Below are 21,297 nucleotides of genomic sequence, written 5' to 3'. Positions count from 1 at the left end.
ATATCTTGCCTCATCTGACCTACACACAGTTAGTACGTTAACTCATAATGGTCCCAGCATAAGCAGGGATATATAGCACAATTCAAAAACAAAATAAAAAATAAGGTGGAGCTTTAAAATTCCATTCTTGACCAGAACTGGACCAGAACCAGTGGTCAAACTGCTGATTATCACAAAGTCTAAAACTTATAATTTCACCAAAACTTATCTAACTGCCATGCTGCTGATTTTAATGCCAGAATTGAATTTGTATGAAATACTTATTTAATTTTGTGGTAAAATCTTTACCCAGCTTTACCTGTAGGAACGAAGTCATTTGTGCTTCAAGCTCTGGATCTTCATGCAAATTTGTCTGCAAAGAATCAAGTCTTTCCTCCAGTCTATTCAGCTCCTCTGTCAACCCATCTTCAGATAACCTTGGATGTTGAAGAATGAGAAGTTAGCAAATGTATTTTGCTGGTTCTTCTCAATTTTACACTTGTAATTTTGGAAATCTTGTGTGAAGGATGTGGGCCAAACATGGGCAAATGGGACTTGCTTAGATGGGCAACTTGTTCAGCATGAATGAGTTGGGCCGAAGGGCCTATTTCTGTGCTGTATTATTCTATGACTCTCTATGAGAAGGACTTGACAAAGCTGTAAAAAATCCTGATATAAGGCCATAGCCAAGTGAAGAGCAACACAAATGTACAGCATGAATTTAACTGTATCTGAATCAATGCTAGATAAATGCAAATGATTATTACTGCAAAGCAGGTGTACAGAACATTTATGGACCAAGGAAATTAGAGGTATGAAGAAATGCTAGTGTTCAGTCGTTGTCAGATTTGTAAGGTTGTGAATTCTGACCTAACTATTGCACATTAATGGTGGTGCAGTCTAAAGCAGGGCCATGGGAAAGGAATTTCATCCTACCTAGCAGCTGCACCAATGTGTTCCAGTTTATCCGGGAAGGAGAGAAGGTTTTTGTCTTTTTTTTCCTGCTTCCTGTTAAAGAAAGAAATGTTCATTCTTACAAATGAGCTGCAATAGAGTTCTGACATTAAGAGACTCAAATTCACCAGAGTGAGGAATTTTGCTCCAAACCACAGAAATTCAAAAAACTCCCACATTTGCATATATAATTTTTGTGATGAATTTAAATAGCAAATTTCAAACTTCAGCCCCAGGAATTCAATGCACTTCAGTGTCTACCAACTTGAATTTTGTCCTGTAAGATGATTCAGATGATGTGGACTTCATCACAACGATTCTAAGTAAAGATATATCGGATTATTTTGTGCTTGGAGCTGACTTGAAGAGGAAAGCCTGCAGTGAGAACTGGTGCAGCAGCTGAAAATGAAAGCAAAACCTGGAGTGTATGAAGGTCAGAAAATAGGCCAACTTTACATTTAAAGTTTGTTGTCCGTACTGTATGCTTAAATGCTTACTTTTAGACAGCATAATAGGCAATGATGCCATTGCCTCATTTACGCAATGGTGGAAACCAAAGAACCTTACCACCATATATACTTATAGCACAGCTGCTAATGTTTCTTTTTCAGGTTCATGTCTTAACTTCCCATTCTCATAAATAAAACTATCAGTTCAGATGCCATTGAGCAGTTAATTGAAATTATTCTCCCAAAAGGAGAATTTAAATAACTCAAGTAAAATGACATGCATGACTGTAAAGTAGCTACGATGCTTCCCAAGGATTGAAAATGTTCTAGTGAGAAAATAACACATAAGGTTAAAGGATATTATTTTTGGAACTACAATTTTACCTGGAGCTGCCAAAAGAAGAAAAACTTCCTAAGTGCCCAGAAATGTAAAGGTAGCATAAAAATAGACGCGCAACCTGACCGCTGAGCTGGTTCGCTGGCTCGGACAGTGAGTCGCTACACAACTCCGCCCCTCCCCCCCCCCCCCCCCCCCCAAGAACCAGCAATACGGTCCCCAAGGTTCGTGGGCTGTGCTAGCCCGTTGCTTAGGAGGTCGGCCTCTGCATCACAGTGTTGGGACCTCGACCGGTTGTTGTAGATCTAAATGGGCAGTCCGTTGTGAAGACCTCTTCCTTGCTCCCCAATGTCCAAAATAAAGGTGGACCCATTATTCCTGATGACCCGGAACGGCCCCTCATATGGTCGTTGCAATGGTGCCCGGGGTGTGCCCCTGCAAACGAAAACGAACTTACAGTCTCGTAGTTCCTTGGGCTCACAGGATGGGGCTTGACCATGCCGTGAAGTGGGAATTGGTGCCAAGCTGCCGAGCCTCTCGTGCAGTCTTTCCAGGACTGCCATGGGTTGTTCCTCTTGGCCCCGAAGGGCGGGTATGAAATCCCCTGGGACGGCCAGGGATGCACCGTACACGAGTTCAGCTGACGAAGCGTGGAGATCTTCCTTGGGGGCAGTGCGTATGCCGAGCAGGACCCAAGGCAGTCCGTCGACCCAGTTAGGACCTTTCAGGCAGACCATCAGGGCTGATTTCAGATGGCGGTGGAAACGTTCCACCAACCCGTTTGATTGAGGGTGGTAGGCCGTGGTGGTGTGCAGCTGCGTCCCTAGCATGTTCGCTAATGCAGACCAGAGGCTGGAGGTAAACTGGGTGCCCCTGCCTGAAGTGATGTGGGCCGGAACACCAAAACGTGAGATCCAAGTTGTGAGCAGCGCCTGGGCGCAGGAATGAGTCGTGATGTTGGATAGAGGGGTTGCCTCTGGCCACCTTGTGAACCGGTCCACGAAGGTAAGGAGGTACCGGGCTCCTCTTGAAACTGGCAGAGGACCAACGAGGTCGACATGGATGTGGTCGAACCTTCTGCGGGTAGGCTCGAACTGCTGTGGCGGGACCTTGGTGTGTCGTTGGATTTTTGATGTCTGGCAGTGCCAACAAGTCCTGGCCCACTCACTGACCTGTTTGCGCAGGCCATGCCAAACGAACTTGCTGGTGACCAGCCGAACAGTTGATCTGATGGACGTGTGCACCATCCCAAGTACCAAGTCGAAAACGCGTTTCCGCCAGGCTACAGGAACTATAGGTCGGGGTTGACCTGTTGCGATGTCGCAAAGGAGGGTCTGCTGACCTGGACCGACTAAGAAATCTTGGAGCTGCAGGCCCGAGACTGCGGTTCTGTAGCTGGGCAGCTCGTCGTCGGCTTGCTGTGCGTCAGCCAGGGCCGTGTAGTCAATGCCCAGGGACAGGCTGTGGATGGTCAGTCTGGAAAGCGCAACAGCAACGACATTGTCCTTTCTGGAGACATGTTGGATATCCGTTGTGAATTCGGAAATGTAGGACAAATGTCGCTGCTGACGAGCTGACCAGGGATCGGAGACCTTGGAGAAGGCAAAGAACAAAGGCTTATGGTCAGTGAAAGCGGTGAAAGGCCTGCCTTCTAAAAAGTACCAGAAATGCCGGACCGCCAGGTACAGCGCTAGAAGTTCCCGATCAAAAGCGCTGTATTTCAGTCTGGGTGGTCTTAGGTGCCTGCTGAAAAATGCTAAGGGTTGCCAACAGCCTTCGATTAGTTGTTCCAGTACTCCACCGTGTTGGATGCGTCCACCGTGAGGGCGGTTGGGACTTCTGTCCTAGGGTGTACCAGCATCACAGCATCTGCCAGGGCGTCCTTGGCCTTAATGAAGGCAGCCGCAGCCTCGTCGTTCCAGGCGATGTCCTTGCCCTTGCCAGACATCAGTGAGAACAAAGGGTGCATGATACGGGCTGCTGCAGGGATGAACCGATGGTAAAAGTTGACCATCCCCAGGAATTCTTGCAGGCCTTTGACCGTGTTGGGATGGGCAAAATGGTGGATAGCGTCTACCTTGGCGGGTAGGGGTGTTGCTCTTTCACTAGTGATTCTGTGGCCGAGGAAATCGATAGAGTCAAGTCCGAATTGGCACTTGGCCGGGTTGATAGTGAGGCCGAAATCACAGAGACGGGAGTACAGTTGGCGGAGGTGGGAAAGGTGTTCTTGGCAGTCACGGCTGGCGATTAGTATGTCATCTAAGTAAATGAACACGAAGTCCAGGTCTCGGCCTACCGCGTCCATCAGCTGCTGGAAAGTCTGCGCAGCGTTCTTAAGGCCGAATGGCATTCGAAGGAATTTGAAGAGGCCGAATGGAGCGATAAGTGCAGTTTTGGGGATGTCATCAGGGTGGACCGGGATTTGGTGGTATCCCCGGATGAGGTCCACCTTGGAGAAGATGTGGGCCCCGTGTAGGTTCGCCGCGAAGTCCTGGATGTGAGGGATGGGGTAGCGGTCCGGGGTGGTGGTGTCATTCAGCCTGCGGTAGTTGCCGCAGGGCCTCCACCCGCCGGTGGCCTTGGGGACCATGTGCAGGGGGGAGGCCCAGGGGCTGTCTGACCTGCAAACAATCCCCAGCTCCTCCATGCAGCAGAACTCTGCCAGGCAGAGCTTGTCTGATGGTAGTCGTCGTGCTCGGGCATGAAGGGGTGGACCTGTGGTAATGATGTGGTGCTGCACCCCGTGTTTGGGCATCGAATTTGTAAACTGAGGTGCCAAAACCGATGGGAACTCAGCTAGGAGCTTGGTGAACTCATTGCCAGACAGGGAAACGGAGCCCAGGCACGGGGCTGGTAGGCTGGCTTCTCCCAAGGAGTAGGTTTGGAAAGTTCTGGAGTGCACTAGCCACTTCCCTCGCAGGTCGACTAACAGGCTGTGGGCCCGAAGGAAATCGGCTCCCAGGAGTGGCTGGACGACGGCGGCCAGGGTAAAGTTCCAGGTAAAACAGCTGTCGCCGAATTGTAATTGAACTGTACAGGTACCGAAAGTCCATATTGTTGTGCCATTTGCGGCATTGAGTACAGGATCTTGTTGCCTGTTACGAGTGTCGCAGCTGGTTGGGGGCAAAATACTGACCTCTACTCCAGTATCGACGAGGAAATGACGCCTGGACTGCTTGTCCCGAACGAATAGGAGGCTGTGTTGGCGGCCAGCCATCGTAGCCATCAGTGGCAGCTGGCCCTGGCGTTTCCCTGAAACTTGCAGGGTGGGCGGCATCAACGGGCCTCCATGCCCCACCTCTGATGGTAGAAACACAGCTGGTTGCCTGTGTCGTCGTCTGTGTTTCTGGGGTGTGGTCGCTCGGTTGCTGGGACTGGTTTAGGTAGGCGTTGGGCTCGCGGCCTGGCGATTTGGCCGACAGACGACCCGCTCTCGCGTTTGGCCTTCCACAGGATATCTGCCTGGGCAGCTACCTCACGTGGGTTGCGGAAATCGGCGTCGGCCAACAGCAGGTGAATGTCATCGGGTAGTTGTTCGAGGAAGGCCTGTTCGAACATTAGGCAAGGCTTGTGTCTCTCAGCCAAGGCCAGCATCTCGTTCATTAGGGCCGATGGGGATCTGTCCCCCAGGCCGTCGAGATGAAGCAGGCAGGCGGTGCGCTCGCGACGGGAGAGGCCGAAGGTCCGAATAAGAATGTCTTTGAAAGCCGGGTACTTATCCTCCTCCAGAGGAGACTGGATGAAGTCTCTGAACTGGGCGGCTGTCTCCTGGTCCTGAGAGCTGACCACGTGGTAGTACTTTGTGGAGTCGGAGGTGATCTACCGAAGTTGGAATTGTGCTTCAGCCTGGTCGAACCAGACACTGGGCCGAAGCATCCAAAAGGTGGGCAGCTTGAGTGCCACTCCATTGGCTGCTGCATTGTCGTCCATTGTGCGGGTCCAAAATCCGTTTGGACCATTGGGGTCACCAACGTAGCGGCTGCTACCGCGATGTGAAAGCAAGACACTAGTTGGTGGGCTGCAGAACAAAAACTGATTTATTTTCCCGCCTTGAGCGGGCCTTTTAAGAGGAACGGTTCCTGCCCACCGAAAACGGAAATGACGTATGCGCTACATCATCAAACTTTTCCCGCGCGCAGGTTCTCCCCGTCGCTCGGGGAAGATGAAGGCCCAACACTATCTTGGGCCTCGCCGCTCCGACGACGTGCGACCTGACCGCCGAGCTGGTTCGCTTGCTCGGACGGTGAGTCGCTACATATGTCTATTTGAAAAGCATTAAAATGCATTAATAAACACATTCAACTGATAACAATAACAAAATATAAAAATCATAATAAAAATGCTTACACTTTTAATCTTGTGTGCCACATAATCCTGAGGGGAATGATGTAGTGCTCAGCCACTTGTCATACAGTGGTGATGTGGAGGGAATTGCTGGTTCTTCTGAGTCAACAGCAGTTGACCTAGGAGGTGGAGGCTGGGAGAGAGACAAGGCTGGGAGCAACATGGTGGCAGGGAAGAGGCATAGGGCTGTGATTCTTTCGCTAGCTTTGCAGCTGGCTTGGCTTTAATAAAGAACTCTCACAGGCACAGGAATATATCTGTATGCACTCTTGCTCTTTTGGAGGCATTTCAAATCTTTTTGGTGCAGCTCAAAGCCTCTGAAAAATTTTGGTTTGGGATCTGGGATTGACCTTGTGAGTTTGCAGATCCACAGATAGTGAATCAACAGATAATGAGGACATTGTGTATAAATGTTTACAGATTAGAAACTTGCAGCATTTTGACAAACTGAATATTTTTATATACTCACAACCTCCTGACTTAGAATTGAGAATGCTTCCATTGAGCTGCTGACACAATCATGAAGCACTTGCTACTGTGTTACATCCAAACAACCAATTGCAGTAAACCCATTAAATTCAACATATTGTCAAAGCATTACTTTCTTTCCTGATGCTAAAACAAGGAAAATTATTATTAAATGCATTTCCATTTCCAAGCCAAGGACAAAACAACTAACATTACAGAGGGAACTTGCAGAAAGGCTTTGTTTATCTTTAGAACACTCACCATGGCCACAAAGTGCATTAGGTTCATGCCAGGTTTATTTGCTTTTATGTCAGCGAGTTTCAATAATGATGCAATGTGAAATCCTGCCGCATTTCCTGAATATCCTCCCTGCAAATAGAATAATGACATTGGGTAAATGTGAATGGTGACAAAAACTGTGTGATTTGCTTTTGTAATCAGAATAGTTGCAATACACTGGTACCTCACTTCACACTATCATCAGAGTACTAATTTGTAATAGCACTATTGATCCTCCAGCCTGAACACTCACAGGTATGTACCTCTGCACCCCGGCTCCCCCAGTACTTGAATAAATGGAATGTAATGCACACCCCTCTCCAGGCACCCCCAACAGTTAGTGGAGAGCAGAGCAGACCATCAGGCTGGTGTTGGGTGGGCTGGGGCAAGCAGTGTGACTGCTGCATCTGAGATCTGGGGCTCAGGGCTGCACTCTGTCCACACAGTGAGTGTAGGATTTTATTGGGGACTGGCAGCCCAGTGATCACCATTGAGTTTGTTATCATACCCGTTGGGAAGTGATGAGAAAGACTGTAGGATCTGGGCAGTCTGTCAACACATGGAGCAGTCACTCCCAGCAATGGCCTTACTTACCGGGCTGACCAGGATGCAACCTTGAGCTCATCTTAGTGCTGAGTGGCCACACAGCTCTCTCCAGCCAGCCCAAGACCAGCCATCACACGCAGCTTCTCGACACTGAGCCATGAGTGATTCATTATTGAACTCATACTAGGTTCCCAGCACCGTAGCACTGCCTCTATATATAATGCTATAATGCTGATTCCATTAGTGCTGTCATTCTGGGAACACATCTTGAGTGCTAAGTGAGGGACCGTTGTGGTTGTTTAGTACTTTGCTATGTAAAATGGTTATACTATTAGGGTAACAAACAGGAAGGCTGAACATGATTGACAACAGCATGATCAGCAGCAAAACCTCAGTGCATTAGAAGCTGAGTGCAGGTTTTATTTTCAACAGATCAATACACACTCTACTCAATATTCCTTTACATCACTCCAATGGAGCTAAAAATAGGATGGGGTGACTGAATCACAACCATTAACTTACTTCCTTTATGAAAAAACAAAGATCCTGAGTTCCGGTCACCAATGATTTCAATTCTGCATCCCACTCCCGCTTTGACCTCTCTGTCTTTGGTCTCCTGTGTTGCTCCAAGATGTTCAAGGCAAGCTTGGACGAACAGCACCTCATCTTTTGTCTGGGTACTTCGCGGCCCTCAGGACTTAATGTGGAATTTACCAATTTCAGGCCACCACTCCCTTTTCACATGTGGTTGTATCTTTCTGATTGCATTTCTTTCTTTTATTTGTTGACTACAACTGCCAGTTTTAAAGTAATCATATTTTTGCAACTTTGGTCTGCATCCAATCATAAACATTTCTTCTGTTTTCTCCATCCTTCCCCTCTCTGTAAATCAAAACACTCTTGTTTTCTCATTTTGACTGAAATGTTAACTCTGTTTCCCTCCCCACTGACTCTGCTCTGCATACTGAGTGCTTCCTGTTTTTGCTAGCAGTTGTGGAGTTGGCTAGCATGAACACCTGATCAAAGATTGTTGAAACAAACAGTATGCTCATATCAATTTCTCCTTGTCATATCCCACTTTCTCCTTCATCTCACAATCTCTGTCTCTGTTCAGGATACAGATTATCTAAGCATACTTCTTTTACTTAGCAACATCATATGCATAATGTTGTACCTTCCTCTTCTGAGATATCTCACTTGGATCATATCAGATTGCTGAGAAGGAAGAAAGTGACAACGAAGCTGCTCCATCCCTCTCAATCATTAACTCAGATATTGGCACTCATGTTATAGTAAGGGATAGTTTAAAGACAGAATCCTAAGTAAGTCACCAAGCAGCTGGCACTCAGGTTTCCAGAAAGCAAGGTCATACACCAGTTCTCTACCGGCAACTCAACTTATAAGAAAAACTGTTCACCCTATAAATACAGACTGAAGGGTTGCACATTCAGATAGCTGTGCTATTTTCAGGCCTGCCCAAAAATCAGTGTGAAATGTTCAACCTTGCACATGGCTTTGAGAGGTGTCTGAAGCCCTTATTTTGCAGCATGTAAGTGATGGTAACTTCCAAATCAACACTTGTGGACCCAACAATGCTGATGGCCATGGTCTCATGGCTCTTTGCCACACTCAGACATTGGGTAGCTTCCCCCATATGCAGCACAGGGGGAAGCTACTCGATGTCTGAGTGTGATAAAGAAAGCTGAAATTATGGCACTGGATTCCTATGTTTAAAGGAGCTTCATGGCAGTCCAACAATCTGTCCTGCAACAGATTACCTAACTACCTCAGAATGCTCCAGGGAAGTGGCAGTGCTTCCCAAGCTTTTAAACTCCTGCTACTGTCATTCCCCCAGTAGTCTCATTGTTGCCCATCAACCAGCTAGTCCACCTGCAACCTCCTACACTGCAAGACAGTAGCCATCCATCAGCCTTTCTGCTGACACTAAGGGAGTGCTGCCAAGAAGTAGCTTTGCAGGCAAAAACACGTGGAACCTGGGCATTATAGGTTTGCACTTGAGTAATTAGTCAGTGTCGATGTGATTTTGGGGTTTACTATTGATTGCTTGTATAAAATTCATCCTTTCACGATTTGTGACAAAGTAGATGCAGAAATGAACTGAAATAAAATGATGCTATTGAGGGAAATGGATCAGCCTCAGGGGCATGTGATCAGCAAATAAGAATCATCCTTCACTGATTGTGAAGTTGCTGAGGAGCCTTATTCCTGACCCAGTGCAGTGCCTGTCATGAAGAAACTCCCACAATGGTGTTGGATGAGCAGCTTTGAAATTGTGCCTCAGTTAGTAATAAGGATAAATGATTCCAAGTCACAACAGTCTGCAACTGGGAGGCCACTTTGCAAGGTGTAGGGAATCAAAATAATTCTTGCCCTTGTTTTTCAAGGTGGCAGGACCAGACTTTTCCTTGCGCTGTTTTTGAAGCCTTGACTAGTTGCTCACTTCCTTTTGTGTGGAAAGCACACCTACCCCATTGTGTTAGTAATGGGCAGCAGTAAATCTGAAGGCAACACATGGGATGGGAAACAAGATGGCTGCTTGATCTGAATGCATTTGAGTTTCATCAGTGCATTTGGAGCTGCATTCTTTGAGGAAGAAGAGATGTGGTCAAAGCTGTATTCATTGAAGCATTGAGGATATTCTTCAGCCGATGAATTTAGTCTTATATGTTTTGGAAATGCTTCCTGTCACAGAATTCAATAAACTCCCACAGCCACAGTATTTTAGTATCTGTTTAAAGTTAGTTTCAGGCCAGTTTTGGCACCAAGGATAGTTAATTTGGATAAATGGGCAAAGGGGATCAAGAGATATGGGGTTGCTGCAGGAAAGTGAGGCTGAGATAATGGATCAGCCACAATGTTATTGGACGATGAATGGGCATGTGGCCAAGTGAAATATTTCTGCTTCTATTTCTGATGTTCTTTTGTAATTCCAATTGATTGTCATGGGAAATTCTTGGACTACTCTTTTTGGTCATTACCAGGCACTTTTAACTTACAACTTATCAGCCTATGTTGGCATGGTCTTGCTACATGCAGGCACAGACTGAGGATCCCAGTTCATTCAGTGATGTGGGATCCTTAGTCCACCCAGAGAGCACATTCCAAAAGAGCCTCCTGTCAAGATTTCTTCATCTTTCTCCTCCTCTGCAGTAATTGTTGCACACACTAATTATTTTAAGTGCTGAATACCTTTCTGAAATTTAAATGTTGGTACACTGCCAAAATGCTTGTTTCTTTATCTAATTCTAATATTTATTTTTCTCTTTTTGTTATACTCTCATTATAGGAAGAATATGGATTATACATAACCCATAATCCAGTAGGCATCAAGGAAATGGGAGATCCTCCCTGGAGTGCAATACAAGCACAATCTCAGCACCAAAATCAATACTGGACGGCACTAATAGTTTTCTGTATGTTCCAGTATCTGTGCCTCTTGCTGTAATTATGTAGACCTGCATTTGCAGGAGCCTACACAATACTGGGGAGCCTTGGATTCAGGGGACAGTTCTTGTCCATCCTTGGAGCCACCCTTCAGACAATCACAGCAACCAGAAAGTGGTGGGCATTGTGGATTAACTGAAACTGAAGGACATATGTGAGTTTTCTAGTTGTACAGAGTTCACCAAAGGATCTTTTGGGGATGGTCGCACTATATTAGCAATTCTGGAAATGATAGGCCTCTCAAGACATGTTAGGCTTCACATGTCCATAATGCCACATGGCTATTCTCTATCACTTGCATAACCTTCAAGCCCACTATCTGGGCAATTCCAGGTGCTTACACTGCCTGCTTCTCTCTACTCATGAGAAAATGAAATCCACTCTTCTTACGTAGAGAAATTCCATCGTGGTGCGAGTATAGTCCTGAGCTACAAACCATGAGCCTTGGGTTTTATTAATTCCTGATGCATGGAAAAATCTAGAGGCTCAGGGCCAATGTGATCCTCACCTCCACAGTTAGAGCAAGGCTCAGAACTGTGGCTGAAGCTGTGCCAGTAGCAGGTCGCAGATGTCAGTGACCACTTGTTTTGAAAATCTTAGCCTTCTGATATATTGCTCCCTTGCTAAGTGAAGTTTGGAGCATTGCTCCTTGTAGATTCCCATGGGAAAGGCTTTGTGGTTGGAATTCTGATCCCCATCTCCTTTGGCTCCATCTGGCAAAAGCAGTGCTACATGATGGAATAACTAGGTCCACATGATGGAATAACTAGGAGCCATATAAAGGACTAGTTTAATCTCATTTCTGCTGCATAATGCAGGAGAGGTAAGCATTAGTTATTGGCATCTTTCCATGTCTCCCGTCAATACTCTTATATCCTCTTTCCTATAAACTTGGGTTTCCTCATTCAGTAACAAACCAGTAGTATTTTTGCTGAGTAAATATTTGCTTTTCCCAGTGGTACTTAAGGTAATTAACTGTTTTCAAAATTGCAGTTCAGTGCTTACTGAGAGTAGTTTTTATTAGGTGCCTATTGTGTGGCAGACGTAGCCTTGATTTTACATACAAAACAACAAAAAAATAACAAAAATGAGAACATACAGGTAGTCTTTCTACTTTCCATTGCTTTGGTAACCAACGATTACTGTTCCATAATTGTAATCTCTAACATATACTTGATTTTCTTCATTTATGCATGCACTGAACCAAATGTCCTACTACCTTATGAGAGTGTCCCTATCAATCACACTTCTCAGTGAAACACACAGCAATTGAATCTTAATGCAGGCAATTCTTATAATTGCAGCAATTGAATCTGCCTGTGAATTGTATTTTAAAAGAACATCTGCCAGATACAAATCATTTTGTCCTTCAAACTGAACAGCTCAGCCACATATCTGCCTAGAAATTCGACTGCATAAAACTAAATTTTTCCAACGATTATTGGGTTGTTTCATGTTTCTAGAAATTTGTCTGGGCACTTCGACCGTGTGACACCATTGTCCCTGATGCCAGTTCCTCATCAGAGTCACATGGAATTACATCGATCCTTTTGGAGGAGTGAAATTTGGTGTTATACCATGATGGTAATTTTATGAGGTTATTATCTAGGGACCAATCATCTGCAGACATATTTGAATCTCACTTTGGAAATTTAGGAATTAAAATGCAGTTAATTCAATGAGCCTGGAATACAAAGCTAGTGAGAACAATAATGACTAGGAACCTACTGGATTGTTCTGAAAGTCCATCTGCTTTACACTTGTCCTTCAGGGAAGAAATTTTGTCATCTTTACCCTTTATGACCTATTTGTAACTTCAGACCTTTAACAATGTAGTTTCTCCTGAAATAGCCTGACAAGTCACTTGGTTCAGGGGCAATTAGAGATGGGTAATAAATCCTGGCAGCAAAGTCCCTTCCCATGAACAAATGAATAAAAATATCTTTCCAGTATAGTGCTAGAACCAATGTAAGTTAAGTTCCTCATATTTTGCAACCTTTAGCTGTAATCCCCTGTAGTCCAGACCATGATCACTAACACTGGATTCCACCTGCTTCTCTGACCATTCATCAAAGCCCAAATGTCTCTTCTCCACTCGATCATCCATCACGAGGCCCTAATATCACTATCCCCAACAAAATGGTCACAGCAAATCCCAGTCCCAGAACAAAGTACAAGCAAAGATTTTTATGAAGAAGAGCCAACTGAAGTTTGTAGTGGGCACACAGCCTTTTGGGTGCCCTAAAATTTCCAGGTCATCATCTTGAGACAGACGTAATGACAAAATATTTTGGCAGTGAGCAAATTAATGCAAAAGGTGATCTTGCATTCCACACTATTAGATTTACTTAGGTCAATATACTTACTGCGTTCATGAAGTTTCCAGCTTTCAACACCAACCTCAATATAGTATGCAATTCATTACAGTTCTGCAGTTCTGCAAGACAGCAAAAGCATTATGCACATTCAGAACTGTTTCGCACATGTGTGAACAACAATACACCAAATGGTATATGCACTGACAGCGCATAGAGATCTCTGCAAGCATGATTTTCTGTTTCACAGTTTCAGAATATTGGCATAAGCCTTCTCTATGTGGGATAGGTCTAGCAGGGCAGAATTTCTTAATGGGATCATTGAAGTACCATGTCAAGAAACTATTGATATTTGGAGTCCATTTATTCAATACTTTCAGATGATATAGATCTCTTATCAATAACTTTTCAATTTAGAGGAATGGAGTTGACGACATAATATTGCTCTGTTTCTACTGAGAAATTTCAGTCCAGTTTTTTTTCCTTTTTTTGTCTTTTTTTTGAAATTTTCTTTTTAGTTTGGTTTGATATATTACTTACAATTTTTTATTGATTTGGGGATTTTTTTTCTTTTCTTTTATATGCACAATAAATCTTTTTCTTTCCTTTCTTTTATATTATATTCATCCACTAAGAGATCGTGAGATCTAAAGATTATTTTTATATTTTATTATTCTTTATGATTATCTATGCCATGATTGTTCTCTTGATCTCTTTGTATTACATGTACAATCATCGATGTTATATATTAATCTGTATTAATTTGGAAACTAATAAAAAGATTGAAAAAGAAAGAAGAAAATATTGATTTTGGAAATGTTTTCCGAAATTCAAAATTAATGGGTATATGTAAATTTTGCATGGTTTTGTTCTGTGTTTACTTCTCTGAATTGTTGGTGCATTCCTCCCAGAATTAGCCATCCACAAATTTCTTAGTTCAACCTTTGATTTCAGCTCTGTGCTTGCAAAATAGTGCTATCCATAAAGAGTTGATGAAGAGTTAAACTTATTTTAAATGTGGTAAACTATAGAATCATAGAAACATACAACACAGAAACAGGCCTTTACAACCCACCACATTGATACTGACCATGATTCCTCCCTACGCTAATCCCATTTGCCCACATTAGGCCTGTAGCCCTCTACACCTTTCCTATCCAAGTACCTGTCCAAATGCTGTTTGAATGTTGTAATAGCATCTGCTTACACAAGCTCCTCTGGCAGCATTCCAGGTATTCTCCACAACCTGTGTGAAAAACGTACCCCTCAGGTCTCCTTTAAATTTCTCCCATCTCACCTTAAACCTGTGCCCTCTAGTTCTAGACTCCCCTGACCTGGGAAAAAGCTTCTGCCTATCCATCTTGTCTATGCCTCTCATAACTTTAGAACCACTATATTAATAATAAAGTGTGGATCTGAATTAGCTGCATGTGTTTCCATGCAAAGAAATGCATGACCTAACTCTTTTTCAGGATCTTACCATATGCAGCCTCCATCAATATACAAAAAGATGCTAGAAGCGATTTTACTTGTGGCTCAAATTCTTCCTTAAGGATCATGGCTTCCAAATGAAGGCAGTAGCTGTAAAATAAACAACATTTATTCCCAAAGACCAGAATAAGCAAAACTAAAATTCCCTGAAACTCCAAGCTTTGCAACAAATGCAGAGAGGGAAAGATAAAAGTCAGTGCAGAATTATCTTTTTTTCTGATTCAATATATGGCTTCATTTCATAGATATCATTGCATCAGTTCAGGAGAAGGTAAACCTGGTCCATCTGACCTCTCAGTGTTGGAGTTTAACAAAGAATATGGTTGTAACATGTTCTGAACTGCCATTATATTGCATTGATAATCTGGCAAAACATCAGCGCTTTCAGTTACCCCATCTGTATTCTTGCAGAACAAGTAAATACAATCAAACACAGCATTTTGCACCTCAGAAAACTCCTGCTGGTGCTGAGCATAAAGATAATTCAAGTGGTAGTATCACATGACTGGCAAATGCTTCATTCACTGAATGTGGGAGTGTAAACCACATCCTGCAAGTTTTCAGTGTAGGCCTCTTTTCATCACAATAATACGGTTTTAGATGTTTTGCAAATTTTTTTTGCAAAGTCCTTAGACTGCAGAATCATCTGTGTTCCAATTAACATCTATTGGTATAAACCTTGGAGTGCAGCAAATGTTTGTACAGCATGAACACTTTGTTCAGGCACATCAGCCAAGGGTGAGGCAAGCCAGTTTAATTAAACACGTCATCCTATTTCCAGATATTTATTGTGTATTTATATAGTTATATTAAGTAGATTTGTATTTATAATCTTGCATTAAATGTTAGTAATTTAGTGTAAATTTCTGGGTGTTAACATTTTCCCAACCTTTCTGCTCTTTCGTACTGCCCTAACTAAAAAAATCTGGACACTGCTTTTGAGGCACAGTGATATAATTTTCTCTACCTTTTGCAATGACAGGAGAACTTGGAGAATATCCTTCTGACTCACTACAAAGTGATTTATCACAGTTCAGGCTCGCCATCACACATAGGATATTCTAAACTGTAATATGTCATTGGTGAAGCCGCAGTTGGAGTACTGTGTACAGTTTTGGTTACCCTATTATAGACAAGACATGGCTAAACTGGAAAGAGTACAGAAAAAAATTATGAGGATGTTGCCAGAACTAGAGGGCCTCAGTTATAGGGAGAGGTTGGCCAGGCTAGATCTTTATCTCTACGTAGGAGAATGAGGGGCAACCTTATAGAAATGTTTAAAATTATGCGAGGCATAGATAAGGTGGATGGTAACAGTCTTTTCCCCAGGGTAGGGTAGTCTAAAACTAGGGGCATTGATTTAGGGTGAGAGGGGAAAGATTTAAAAGGGACCCAAGGGCCAACTTCTTCACGCAGATGGTGGTGAGTATATGAAATGAGCTGCCAGAGGAAGTGGTTGAGGCAGGTACAATAGTCTCATTGAAGAAGCAATTGGATGGGTACATGGAGGGGTGGGGCTTAGAGGGATATGGGCTGAATGCAGGAAATTGAGACTAGTTGGTTAGGCACCGTGGTTGGCATGGACTCATTGGGCCGAAGGGCCTGTATCAGTGCTATATTGCTCTGTGACTCTATAAACAACTGTACTTACAAAGGAATTTTGTCTGGTCTTGGAAAGTGTTAAACAATAAGTTGGAGAAGAGCTATTGTGAACTATTTTTAACCTGTGGCAAGGGGGAGATGCAGTTGAAGTAACAGTGTTGCAGAAAGGAGCATTGTGAGGGAGAACTTACAGAGGAGGCAAATGCATGGTCGGGGTGGTCTTTGCTGTAAAAGTGAGGAGTTCAGAATTGTCACTGCTCTTTAGCATTGTCCTGTAGCTGCTGTTTATTGCCAGAATAAGAAAGCAATACCACTTATGGTAATCCAGCCATGTGTGACTAACCTGAGTCATGTTAAGATGCGTGAGCTTGATATACCATATTGGACCAGAGAGATAAGCAACAGCTGTATAAATATGGTATATCCTCTACTTTGTGTTATATGCTCAAAGGCTTCAATAAACTCAACTAATGTCATTTAAATAAATAAATTCCTTACATTAGTTGTTTTTCCGGGAACATTAATGAAGTGTTTTGTTTTCCCTCACATTACTCTCCTACCTTGGCACTCTCACCAGGAGCAGCATGAAGAGATCTGCCTCAGGCAGTTTACTCTGGTCTCCTTGAAACATTTTTAGACGTTTCACCTGAAACAGTACAAATGCAAATAAAGGCTACTGCTGCATTGTTCACATTTTATAGTCTTGCACCTTGAATATAGTATCTAATGTTTATTACATTCCTGTTGCACTTCACCTATTAAAAATGTAATATATAATTTAACCAACAACAAAAAATTGCTGTGTATCTTAATGATGCTGAAAAATAAAGACCTCAGAAACCTAAAATAACACTCACCTGTAACTTTTCAAAATTTGTCTATACTGCATGTATTTTTTTCTTTTGCTTCCAAAGCCTCTTATACCTAATTATTTACATTTAGAAACAGACTTTTCTCTCTCACTTTAGGTTTCCAATATTTACTTTAAATGTAAGTACTACATTAATCTGCTTATTCTTTTCTCTTTCCTTTTTCTTCAGTTATTCAATGCCTTTGTCATTTGCTTTTCTTAAATTTATTCTTCTCAAACAATCTCTCACTTGTGCACAAGTAAATCTCAAACAATTCTATAAACTTGGAATTTTTGTTTCAAAGCTGCAGCTTTATGAAATGCTGTAAAACTGGAAAGTTGCTATTTTTGATATTTGTGTTGCTGTTGGCTCCATGCAGTTGTTTCTAAATTTGTTTGCTGCAGTTCATTCATAATTTTAACTGTATAAATTTTGTCTGGTGACACAAGAGATTCTGCAGACACTGGAATCTGGAGCAACACACACAAAATGCTGGAGGAACTCAGCAGGTCAGACAGCATCTATGGAGGGACATAAACAGTCGACGTTTCGGGCCAAGACCCTTCAAGAGGACTGGAAAGGAATAGGGCAGAACCCAGAATAAGAAGGTCGTGGGAGGTGGAGGAGCACAGCTGGCAGGTGATAGGTGAGTCCAGATGAGAGGGGAGAGGTAGGTGGATAGGGGAGGGGGGAGATGTAAGAAGCTGAGAGGTGATAGGTAGAAGAGGCAAAGGGCTGAAGAAGAAGGAATCCGGTAGGAGAGGGCAGTGGGCCATGGAATAAAGGGAAGGAGGTGGGGAATAGATGGACAGGTCATGAGAGCGGGGGAAGGGGAAAGAGAAGGGGTGAGGGGACCACAAGAATGAGGTAAGACAAAAGGTGGGGGGGAGGGGTTACCGGAAGTTAGATTTTTGTCTAGTGATAAATTTTGTCTGGTGAATTATTACAGCTGAGAGATTTGAGAGCATCATTTATGGGCACATGGGTGCACATAAGTCAGGAGAACGGGTGGAAAACTAGGATGCTTTGGCAAGAGTAGCAGTCCCCAGGTGAGTGGTGTATGGAGTGTGGGTAAAGGAGCAACTGAGATCAGGGGAGGTGGGGCGGAGGGTGAGCTCATGTTGGAATTGAGAATAGCAATAGCCATGATTGGGGAGGTAAACTAGCCAGGAGGGAAGGAACGATAATGGTGGTTGAAGTATAAGAAGTAACAACATTTGGGAATCTGGTGGGTGGTCATGGCAACTGGTACTGACCTGAGAGGTTGCAGCAGCATTCTTGTTCATATTTATACAATTATGAAGCTCAGATATATTTTATCTTGTTGTTTGCAGCCTGAACTACCTATCTGACTGTATGCAGACTCAGTTCACCAAGCGTGGCTGGTAACGGTGCCAATGTTGTAGTGGGGGCCCTTGTGCATATAAAAAGGATCTCAAGTTCTGCTTTAGGAATGGATGGAGAATGCGAGGGTTTCTTGGTCTTAACCAATACGGAAGACAATGTTCTTTCAGCTCATAATTAGCCTGTGCTTTCTGCCTACCATTTTCAATGTTTAGGAGGTTATTCAGTATCAGAAAAATGGGTGCTTTGTAATTGAATTTGTAGACTGTTACTTCCAGATGTATGGATCATCTAAATAAACTATAAATATGATGGCTGAGAAATTAGCATTAGAAAGATATTTAACGACAACCTATTTTTAGGTTGTTGGCTCATGAATGAATTTAATTGGTATGTTTTTCTGCTGGTTATCTGCACCTCATCAGTATCTTTGAGTTGTTCACAGAAACAGATGTTTGGTAAATTGACAGAAGAGTGGTTATCTTGGCCAATCACAATTTCTTTGCCCTCCAAATGTTACCTTTGAGGTTGCACTTTCATATATAACAGATTTAAAAGGATGACTGTCAACCTATCACAAGACTTTCAATGACATTGATTATAAAATCTTAGTATCCTTGTGTCTACAAATTTTATTGAATACACTCAGCTTGATAGAAATCAAAGATAGTTATTTTTGCAAAATATAATTGATTTGCTTTGTCAAGTCATCTACCTGCAAATGAATTGTGACTTTTAGCAAGAATTTGGAAGTAATTTGGCTGATGCAGTTCAGACGTGAATTTTATTTATGACACTTATTTCTTCTAAAGTAAAACATTACCAGGAGATCACAACTGGGGGAAGACATTGTATTTATTTCATGAAAAGTAGTGAGCCAATATATACGTTCAGCAATTAATACCGTGAGCATTATTTTTTAATAGGAAATATAGGTAATGAGCCAATGTATTGGTATTGGTATTGGTTTATTATTGTCACCTGTACCGAGGTACAGTGAAAAATTTGTCTTACAAACCTATCTTACAGGTCAATTCATTATACAGTGCAGTTACATCAAGTTAGTACAGAGTACATTGATGTAGTACAGGTAAAAAAAATAACAGTAGAGTAAAGTGTCACAGCTACAGAGATGTTCATTCTGCAGGACAAAACATAGTTGATAAGGGAAGACAAATTAAATCAAGAAGTGGTAATTCAGTTATGCAACATAAGCTTTTCAAAAGCAATAGATTTTAGGGGGATGGGAACACTGAGAGAATTACAGTTCTTCAGTTTTGAACTCATAGAATGACTAACAATTACAGATGAATCTTGTTTTTAATACTTTGAGGGAAAACAGAAAATATATTAAGTGTGAAACAGAAATTTGAAGACTGGGAGGCAGTAACTATGATAATATTGATAAAAATAGCTAACAATAAGCCCAAACAAAGCTGCAGAGAAATGGGAAGAAAAATAAATTTAGAGGTGAGAGAGGCATCGTCTATCAGATCGGACGTTTTTGATTTGTATCCTTTCATGAATTGAAGAGGAGTGCTGGAATATACTGCCCAGATGGGAGAGCAGTATTGAAGTCTCATTCACACTTGAGCTTTATAGAGTAGATCAGTGAAAAAAAAAGTTTGGCAAGAACAGTGAAACCAAACTGTCTGAAGCAAATTAAATAACAGAGGAAGTATGGGAGGTCCATCTGAGATCCTGAGAGAAATTACAGTAAAGAATGTCAGGAACTGAAGAAGAATTGAGGGTGGAGACAGTAGAAGTGAGAAGTACTGGGTGTGCCTATGAAAGACACAAATAAAGTACCATCAGAGAATTGAAATACATTTTCATTACCTCCTTGGATACCATGAAAGAAAGCATGATATTTCTAGAAATTACTATTGGCATTATTAGTATTCATTTTCATTATAATGTCATTTCTGATAAAATATCTGAGATACAAATACATAATGAATTTGTATGCTATTATATTAAAAATAAATTTTAATCTTTAGCTTTATAACAATTGCATTTATAATAGAAATGAAGGGCATGAGCACTGAAGGTGTCTGATTTGAGGAAGGTGACTAATGCCTGTGGGATGATTGTCAAAAGCTTCAAAACCTTGGCTAATTTTAATCATAATATTCACACTTAGTTCATTGCCAATCAAAATCAAATTGCAAGACATTAACCAATCAATTACTACTACTATGAAGATTTATGCAAATGAAATTAAATCATTTAAGTTAAATAAAACTGTTATATAAAACATCTAAAGTATAGATGCTGGAGCAAAAACTTTTTTTTTGATAATTTAAGTAAAATACATTAAAGGCCAAGCTGCTGTGGCTAGATTTTGTTAGCCTGAAGTTCATATGTGAGACTCACAATTGTTGTAGGGTTCTCTGAGAAATTACTGCAAATGAAGTCCACAGCAGGCTGGGTTAAATAGATTTTAATTAAGTTTTCCATCAGTCCTGTGCCAAATTCATCATCCTTATAACAAAAGAGTTTACCTCTTCAGCTTCTGGCAATAGTTTCAGCAGCTTAGTTAATTCTTCAGACCCATATCCTTTAGCTGTTCCACATCTAATGTCTTCCACAATCTCTTGCACAGATCTTTGGTGTTTAAAAAAAATGATCAACTTAGTATGATGTTATTTACACAGAGAAGGCTACAGTAAAATCCCCTGAACTGTTTCAGCAGCACGACTGACACTAAACGTGTCTTCAAATAGAGGGAAAGATATTGTAATACTATCTGTAATTATTCTAATTCATAGCTCCTTCTACTTTTTCAAACATCATTCTGAAACTTCAGTCAAATAATGCTCTTTCTAATGAAATAAATTTATGTTTGCTTTCAGGGCTAAGAAAATTTAATT

General features: G+C 42.3%; 1 protein-coding gene across 1 annotated transcript in view; it reads right to left on the bottom strand.

The window, feature by feature from the left end:
* fhdc2 (FH2 domain containing 2) overlaps nt 1-21,297 on the bottom strand; it is a 66,352-nt gene that overhangs the window by 26,988 nt on the left and 18,067 nt on the right. The window contains exons 4-11 of the mRNA XM_052022314.1: nt 20,929-21,031; nt 16,790-16,875; nt 14,617-14,717; nt 13,188-13,258; nt 6,793-6,900; nt 6,665-6,678; nt 916-987; nt 299-416 (exon numbers count right to left, since the gene is read on the bottom strand). Coding sequence (XP_051878274.1) covers nt 299-416; nt 916-987; nt 6,665-6,678; nt 6,793-6,900; nt 13,188-13,258; nt 14,617-14,717; nt 16,790-16,875; nt 20,929-21,031 — 673 coding nt within the window. The remainder of the gene's footprint in view (nt 1-298; nt 417-915; nt 988-6,664; nt 6,679-6,792; nt 6,901-13,187; nt 13,259-14,616; nt 14,718-16,789; nt 16,876-20,928; nt 21,032-21,297) is intronic.

Source organism: Pristis pectinata, chromosome 8 (assembly GCF_009764475.1).
Source record: "Pristis pectinata isolate sPriPec2 chromosome 8, sPriPec2.1.pri, whole genome shotgun sequence".
NCBI lineage: Eukaryota > Metazoa > Chordata > Chondrichthyes > Rhinopristiformes > Pristidae > Pristis > Pristis pectinata.
This window is presented reverse-complemented; position numbering and strand designations above follow the sequence as displayed.